Source organism: Eucyclogobius newberryi, unplaced genomic scaffold (assembly GCF_026437365.1).
Source record: "Eucyclogobius newberryi isolate DKJ021-1_F unplaced genomic scaffold, fEucNew1.0.hap1 SCAF_4, whole genome shotgun sequence".
Lineage (NCBI taxonomy): Eukaryota > Metazoa > Chordata > Actinopteri > Gobiiformes > Gobiidae > Eucyclogobius > Eucyclogobius newberryi.
The window spans coordinates 20,967,129-20,975,917 of NW_027316056.1; the positions used below are offsets into that span (position 1 = coordinate 20,967,129).

Sequence of the window (8,789 nt, forward strand, 5' to 3'; positions counted from 1 at the left end):
GAAATATCAAGAAAATATATCTATATATGTTTCATTATTATTCAAATCATATTATCTATAATTTAATAAATCACTCACTGCACTGTTCACTTTCTACACTACATATATAATGAACATTTTTATTCTACAGCAGATTTAAATAGTACTTATTTTTTACTTTAAATAGGTTGTTTTATTATTGTTTTGTTTTATAAGCAAGTTCCTATGTAAGTGAATCCTGTTAATTGGCAACAGCAATAAACCTTTTCTGATTATTCATATAATATATAAATACTGAAGTAAATAATTGTTGTATATTTTATTCATTGTACAATATTGGTCTAAAACATTGACAGTAAAAAAACAACAACTTAGTAATAAAGACAAGTCCTATGACTTCCTGTTCAACACTCAAGAAGTGTTTTTTTTGGAACCAAACATGTATAACCCAGAATCTTATTTTTTCAGCTAGACTAATTGTAACTAAGTATGTGGGCGGGGAAAGGGGGTAAGTGAAAACAGACAATCGTAGAGCCCTCGTGCCTCAGTTGCAGGACAATACATGATTGTTCATACAAGCATGAACCAAAATACAGCTTTTATTTAACTAATGACAATTGTAACAAGGTTAAACGCTCATTAAAATGTATTTAGCATAACATGTCTCAAATAAAAGCTGGACACTGAATCATTCTTCATTCAGAAATATAGCCTAAGCCTACAATAAAATATTATTTAAATAGCCTATATGTAAAATGTGTGAGAAACTACTACACCTACAATATCTTCCAGTAGAGCTACCTAAATGTAGTAGGCCCCGTAATACCAAATAGATACTAAATAAGACTTCCCAACATTTAGTAAGCCTGCAACAAGCCGGTCAAAATCAAGCATTTCTTTATTCACATCGACACATTACAAATAACATTAGCGTTTTTCATGTTAGCAAATTATTTTAAAGTAAACATAATGGTTATAAATTACTTTTCAATTTCTTTATTGAAAGTTTTGCTGGATGATTTTGAAATGTTGAGGTCGGTTGCAATAACAGCAAAGACATCTGGGCAACATGCTTCAATAATCTATTTACAGTGTGTGAGAATAACAATTCCTCTAAAATTACTAACCCATGCCTTCCATGGTTATTATTATTTATAGTTTTATGTTGCACTTTATGGCCAGAGCAAATTTCTAGTTTGTGAACTTGTGCACCAACAATGGCAATAAAATATTTTATGATTTCTGAGGTATTGAGGCCCAATGATCCCTTTTGGACTAGTGTGACGGACTGGGGAAGGCCAAAGTCCAAAAATGCATCCCCACAAAAAATAATACCAATTAATTAATTTCAGATAAATACACAGCAATTGTGGTGTTTGTCCCATACCAATTGTGACGGCACTGCCGTTTAAATGTCTGATGCAGCTGTAGATTTACAGTGGTGCTGTTGTGAGCGGGTTCTCTGTGGTCATTGTCTTTGGTGCAGAGTCTTTTTGCATTTCAGCTCCATTCCTCTGAGTTTGAGAGGCCAGGACCGAGGCCTTCACCTCTGTGTCTGTGCAGGAAGACGAAGTTGAACATGAAGCTGCAGAGAGATGGCGTTTCCTCAGCAAAATCAGTCGAGGGTTCCTTAATAAAGTATAATATAATGCCCAACGTCTGCGGGTATTGTTGTTCACAGATGAATCTGTAAATGTATAGATCTTTATAGACAGGTGGAAGCAGTGACAGTGTCAATATACCAACATACACAGCCATGCAGACGGGAAGCACTGACCAGATGGTGTGTTGCTGAATGTGGAGTATGCAGATAAGCCTTGTCTCTCCAGAGTGTGGGAGACTAGCAGCTGACAGAAGCACACCATCACTGGGTTGGTGTGGTAGTGGTCAGCAATGATCATTCCAACCCAAGTACTATAACCTACAAATCAACAACAGAACACAAACAACCCAAATAAGAAAATACGACCAAAATAATTGCCATTCTGTAGCCTATTCTGATGGACCATTACAACATATTTTTCTAATAACGTGTAGCCCATTTCTACTAGAAATTATACTAGTTTAGCAATTAAACTTGCTGCGCTGATTACTGTTAACGTAAATAAAATGTGCTTGTACACTTAATGTGTTTCTACCTGGGTCCATATGTTCATATCCTCTCTGCATGATGGTCCGGTCAATCCGAGACACTAGCCATATCCCCACTACAACACTGTTCAACAGTCTGACGATGCAGTTACTGACTCCCATCACCACGTTATAGAAGAAAAAGAAGTAGTTGAAGCAGTGAAATGCCTTCCTGAAAAACAAAAACAAAACACTTCATGACCTCAGCTAGTGGAGATGGACTGAGTATTACACAGACATGAAACTCAAGTAGTGTCTTTCACAAGGGACAGACAAGCTCAAAACATTTTGACTTAAGATAAGATAAGCCTTTTATTTGTCCACACAATGGGAAAATGTTGGTGTTGCAACGCAAGTAGGTACAGAAGTAAAAGAACAGATAACTTATAGAAAGCTTAAAAAACAAACAAACAAAAAAACACACACATAAGCAAAACTCTTATAGACAAAACCTTTTATAATCTTAATAAGGAATATATATATATTTTTTAAATAAATAGAATAAGATAAAAATAATAATAATAGTGGCAAAAGTAAACTCTTATTTACAGCAGTTATATGCACATGAATATGACATTATTGCATACTTGGGACTTTAACATATACATATGTATCAAAACGTACCCACCTGTTGTTTAACGCAATGGGTTTCTGTTTATCAGTAGGAGACATTTTGTCCTGGAGAAAAAATATTTGCACTAACACCACTTGAATGATCACAAGGAATACAATTAGACCAACAGTCAGCCTAAACGACAAGAAAAAGACAGATCATACATTGTGAAGAATGATAATTATGTAGATGATTTTCAGTAGGGCTTGATTACAGAATGATTCCAATGCTCCTCAGTAAATCCAGGATCTTGCCATGTTCAATAGGGACAACAAAGATGTAAACAAATGCCAAGGCAAATAGGAACTGGACAAAATGAACAATGAAGAAACCTAATAATGAAAAGTGTGTTATGATCGCATAGTTAATACTACACAAATAATAGTGAATATGTAAAAGTATAAACATTGTACCCCAAAGTGTAAAAGCAATCTGCCATCCTGAGTACCTTGCAATTGAAGCCTGCAGAGTGCATCAGAGAGTGTGAATTATCCTCATAAATAAATCTGCACAATGTCAGTCAAGTACACGTACACTGCAACAATATTATATTGATTAAACCTAACTCGGTTTGCAGGGCATTACTGAACATTTATATTTTAGCAGTGCTTACATACTTTACCAATTTACCTTTGACAATAACAAAAATGTTTGAGAAATACGTATCTTACCACAGTGGCAGCTGGACTGGGATTGTGGAATTTATCAGGAAGAAAATTCTTCTGTCCTTTCCACAGTCTCTTCATTTGTTTCCTGTGAAAAAAGTTGTCAATTTTGATTTAGGATAAAACAATAAAATGAATGTTTTCACACCTGTAACACATAAGCACATGGCAGGTGTAGGCCACTGAGTTGAGACTGGCAAAAATAGTGGTTGCAAGCCAGCACTCTGCACCAAAAACAGACCAGTACAATACCCACACAATATACATTTAATGCACTCGTATCATATTTCTGAACGCTACAGCTTACTTCTTGAAACATCAATCAGCTCCTCCAGTTGTGGAATCAAAGCGCCAAAAGATTCAGTTTCGTTGCATGAAATTGTCAAATGCTTCAGTGTTTCTTTCCAACTATCGATTTTTTCGAAAGCCACATTACTGAGACTATAGTCCGCTAGTGTCATCTGAAAAATGAATGAACAAACCACTCTTACTTAAACGGAAAACAAATGTACCATCATCTAAAGATATTACCGTATATAGACCAAAAAGTGAAATTATGGCGGTGCCGATCAGCCTGTTAGGAAACTTGAAATGGGGGTCCGACTCATAGACATTTCTCTGAAACCAATTTAATGGTTTACTACCAAAAAGAATATATGAATAAATAAATATAACATTTTAAGACCATAAGATTTTCTTTTTATGTATATTTTTGAAAAAGGACCTACATCTCCCCAGGGGCTTTTCTTAGAAGTTGTTTAACATGCTGCATTTGGTGAAGGTGCATCAACTCCTGTGTGTCCTGCCAGCACAAACAACAGCAGCCGATTACGGTAATACCAATACCAATTTGGCACATAAAAAGTAAAAACTCTGAAACTGTAAAAATGTTTACAAACCCAGTTATAAAATTAAACATCCAAAGTTACCTGCTCCAGCTGAAGGTGTATCCGAATAGCTTTCACCAGAATATACACAAATCGTCCCAACAGAAAGATGAGGGACAGGATGCACGGCCACTGGATTATCAGCTTTTGGTATTTACCCAAAACCTAAAGCAAAAGGTACATATACAGCCATTAAAATGTTGTTAAACACTATCTGGAATTTCTCCATTGTGGGACAAATAAAGGATTTCTTATCTTATCTTAAAATAACTAACTAATCTAGTTTAGTGACCAACCTTGCCATCAGGACAAGTGAATGTATCCCAAATTGTGACAATGATCCTAAAGCATAGACACAGATGTAATGAAATGATGAAATGATAATGAAAACAATACTGCATACAATAAAATATGTGTTGTATATTTTACCAGCAAAGAGAATAGAGAATTCCGAGGGCTGATCCCACAACTCTAAAGTTTGTAGATAAACAGGCAAAGAAAGGAAAATAGACCAAACCAACTTCCATGGCCCCAATCAAGTACACAATAGCTGATAGGGAAGAAAAATGTATGAGAGAATTGTAAATACTACATTTGAGATAAGATAAGATAAATTATTTACATTTAATCATGCTACCATGACTTAGACCATTATGATTTTATTTAATCTCCGTGCTAAGAAAATATTAAATAAAAAATATCCTTCCTGTGACACCTTCGTACCCATGATAGTATTTTGTAAGTGCATTTCACAGTTTCAGTTTGGTAAAAAAAAGGATTGGGGCGATCTCCTACCTTTGGCCCAGTTCGGGACGGTGAAAGGGATGTACTGCTCAGAGAAGAGCATCAGGACACTTGATGACACAGCACCAAATGCAAAACCATAAGACCAACGATTACTGAAGCTGCCAATTGTGTCCAAAGGCCTATCATAAACAAATGACCATGACAGTTAACGTGAAAGTAAAACATTAAAAAAATAAATTACAATTACTTTATAGACTTCTTTACTTACACCACAATCCCAAATCGGCCCTCTAAAAAGGGCAGTTTGTGGTCAATAGGCAGTTTTTGGGCTCGCCTCTGAATGAAAGAAAGTACTCCTACAATGACCAGCTGTAAATAAAGATTGAAGTAATTATTACAATTTAAATGATCAAGCAAATACAAACACGTTTTTGACACTTTACCCACCGCTGGTAAGAGAGAAATGTGGAGGAAAAGCTGCATCGAGATCCCACTCTGACAATCCTCCATTATAGGTCTGTGAAAAGACAAAGATACATTCATTTATATAACATGCGTATGGGCAAATAGGAATATTTGGATTCCTATTATAATCCAATGTGTATGACAACTGCAAAGCGCAGACAAGACTCAAAAGACTACATAAAACAAACACAAACAAACAATTAAGTTGTCTGTTTTATTTGATTAGAACAAAAAATGAACCAAAACATGATGCAAAATGTCAAAACAACATCATAATGAAATAGAATATAAAATACAGGTCTTATTTCTTGCTTCAAAATCTGGAGTGTTGCGTAACATTACAAATGACTAACACACGCTAAACTGAGACAAAGTAAAGATAAGATAGATTGCACTTACACTAGCCCCTCTTTGTTCTTCATTGTGATGGATTGGTAAGTGCGCAGGAACTATAGTGTTGCTTTCTGGTGTCAGGTAAGTCTAATATAGAGCTATAGTAGAGAGAAAGACTCATTTCCTGGTTCTGAAGTGAACTTTGAACCTTCAATTGTTTGCTCCAACTTTCTGAACTGCTTCTATTTTTCACTTCCCGTTTGAGTGCGTTTGTCTGGATTACATAGTAGTACAAGCATTTGCTTTGACCACAAGGTTAGTGCAAATGTGAGATATCCTACAGTACATTCACCTCAACAGATCTTTCATCAAATAATTATTGTATTATTGTCAATGTTTAAGCAAAACAAAATACCGATATGATTATGGTCAAATACAAATTAACTTTGAGTTCCCTATTATAAAAAGATACTGTTCAATAGTAAGAGATAGAACCGAAGGCATCACACAATAAGAATCCCGGGTGACCGCCAGAGGCGGAGCCTTAAGCATTGAATGATCATCTTTGGTGCATGCGCAGGTCGAGAATCTAATAACAAAGTCACCTGTGACCTCTCTGTAACCTGCACCTGGGTCTACAAAGAGCAAAGTCCCTTTTCTTCTCGCAAGCAACGCGGATTCCGAGGGACAAATTGCCCTGGCGGTCATCCAGGATTCATAGAACCGTAGTTACATATGTAACTTTCGTTCAATTTAATTTCTTCTGACCGCCAGAGACCTGCCTTAAGCACTGGATGACACATATCAACAATGTCCCAAGGAATCCCATAGGACAATACAGAATGTGAGATAAAACATGATTACCTTACAACGAGGAAGGGTGATGTCTCAGAAACCCCTCTAGCAGGTTGGGGACTGCCACATTGATTCTATAGAATTGGGCAAATGTAGATGGGAAGTCCAAAAGGCCGCAGATGGCATCCAGGGGCACTTCGCTCAGGAGGTGGAAATGCTTCTGGTCGAGTGGTATTTCACACCATACGGAGGCTGACGCTTCAGGGAAACAAAAGACTGCTCAAAGGCCTCGACCACCCATCGGGCAAGACGCTGCTTAGAAAGCGCTTGACCTTTTCTAGGGCCATCATAGCACACAAAGAGAAAATCTGACTGGCGTCGTGGCTCGTATGTAAACGTCTAAGGCCCAGACCGGGGCCCCAAACAGTACTACAAAGGGGGACGAAAGCGGCCGCTCGAGCCAACTACAGCAGTAGCACACAATAAACAGAGCAGGAATTAAACCGGCTTCTCAAACACGACAAAGTAAGTCAAAAGACAGATAAAGTAGCGCTGAAACAATCAGTAATCAGGCTCAAATCAATTTTCATACCTGGCAACTACACCGCCTAGGGTTAGTACAGGTGGTTGTACACAGCTAGCTGCCACCGGTCGACGATGTTGTCGACTGGTGGCAGCTAGGTGGTTGTAGCCGACTACACGGCCTTACACAGCCTCAGACAAGCCCTGAAGGACGAGAATACTCCCTAACTCAACGTAAGCCGTGGGGCTAAGCAAACCAGCAAACAAGTATCTAGCAAACAACTAAGAATATATATACCTGCGCGTGAGAAGAAGAAAAGGGACTCACAGAGTCAGAGAGGTCACAGGTGAATTGAACACTATTTTTCTTTACTTGTTTGACACATTTTTTTTAGCAAATTCAAAAACCACTTGTCTCTTGAAGTGAAATTATAAGATATTATGATAATTTGATAAAAAATAATCATAGCAAGCTGTTTAGTGTTGTTTATTTTGCTTCATTATTAACCATCTTGTGTTGGAGAAAAAAGCTCCATCTTTTCTCAGATCAAATGCACTCTGCTTGACCACAGCAGCTCTCTTCCTTGGCAACCAGTATCTCCTGCTTTGTCATTCTGTGAAAATAATAGAGATGTTTTATTATGTTATGTAGAATTTTATTGGTGGTTTTCAAATTGATGTCAAGTACATTAAGCTCAAAATAAACGTCCCATTTAGTCCAGTGTCCACCTTGGTCATGGTGTTATGAAGTAATGGGATAAATTCTTCCTAAAGAATTTGAGAATACTTTACTAAAATCAAAGCAATACATGGTATTTGATCAGAAAATGTAGTGATTGAACTGCTCTGCATTAGTGAGAAAAATAAAAAACACTGTGATTTTGTATGCAGCAAACGTAAAGCTGTTTTAGTCCTTTGTCACGTTTACAAAATACTGCAACCCAATGTAAAAGTATTCTAAGTTTAAGAATACAGTACCATGATTGGACCGTGTAACAGAATCGGTTACAAAATACATTTGAATGCAAGTATTCTGTAACAACACATTTTCTTCCCAAAACTGCCAAAGGCTACATTTAGACAGTGCTTCAAACATCTTGCATCTTACATAAGGTTTTTTTTAGGTATGCCCTTGCTGAATTAATTAAATAAGCTGTACATTAATGAAAATTTTCCCCTAGAGGGCGCCATATATAATTCTCACATACCCCTTCTCTTTGTTTTTTTTTTTCAAAATGAAGAGAAAGCAGACATACTCTTCTTGAGGAAGTGGCTTTACTCACCGTTTCTCAACACACAAGGCACACTCATTGGCATAAGTCTTTCCATCGCTGCCACACACAGGGGCGAGGTTCATGGGGCACGCCATGATCTCCTCCATTTCAGGGCACGAGGGCTAAAAGCACAAAAGCAACCACTTAGACATAACAATTAACTACTCCGTGATTATATAGGCCTATACAACTTAATTTTCCAACAAATGCAATGACATCCTATTATTACAACAGTCACCTTTCTCAATTGGCCTGAGTTCTTGGTGGCATCATCTGGTAAAAAAGATTTAAATATCAGTCTAATTTAGGTTAAAGAACTGTATTCATCAGATTGTAAAGGACAGCGACAGCAGCCAAAGCAAACATATTTTAGAGTCCA

At 37.0% G+C, this 8,789-nt stretch overlaps 1 protein-coding gene and 1 long non-coding RNA gene across 2 annotated transcripts; both read right to left on the reverse strand.

The window, feature by feature from the left end:
* Positions 1-1,269: 1,269 nt before the first annotated feature.
* On the reverse strand, positions 1,270-6,083 carry stra6l (STRA6-like). Its single transcript, XM_072463456.1, has 18 exons — positions 5,886-6,083; positions 5,469-5,538; positions 5,290-5,390; positions 5,070-5,200; positions 4,704-4,824; positions 4,571-4,616; positions 4,317-4,439; positions 4,116-4,189; positions 3,919-4,027; positions 3,695-3,848; positions 3,536-3,611; positions 3,394-3,475; positions 3,136-3,184; positions 2,937-3,054; positions 2,738-2,857; positions 2,118-2,281; positions 1,757-1,900; positions 1,270-1,666 (listed from the first exon to the last, which is right to left on the reverse strand). The coding sequence occupies exons 1-18, from the start codon at positions 5,906-5,908 to the stop codon at positions 1,413-1,415; spliced, it is 1,959 nt and encodes a 652-aa protein (XP_072319557.1). The 5' UTR covers positions 5,909-6,083; the 3' UTR covers positions 1,270-1,412.
* Positions 6,084-7,610: 1,527 nt separating this feature from the next.
* On the reverse strand, positions 7,611-8,551 carry LOC140378059 (uncharacterized). Its single transcript, XR_011930143.1, has 2 exons — positions 8,420-8,551; positions 7,611-7,750 (listed from the first exon to the last, which is right to left on the reverse strand). It is a non-coding gene; the product is annotated as an uncharacterized lncRNA (long non-coding RNA).
* Between the last annotated feature and the right edge of the window lie 238 nt (positions 8,552-8,789).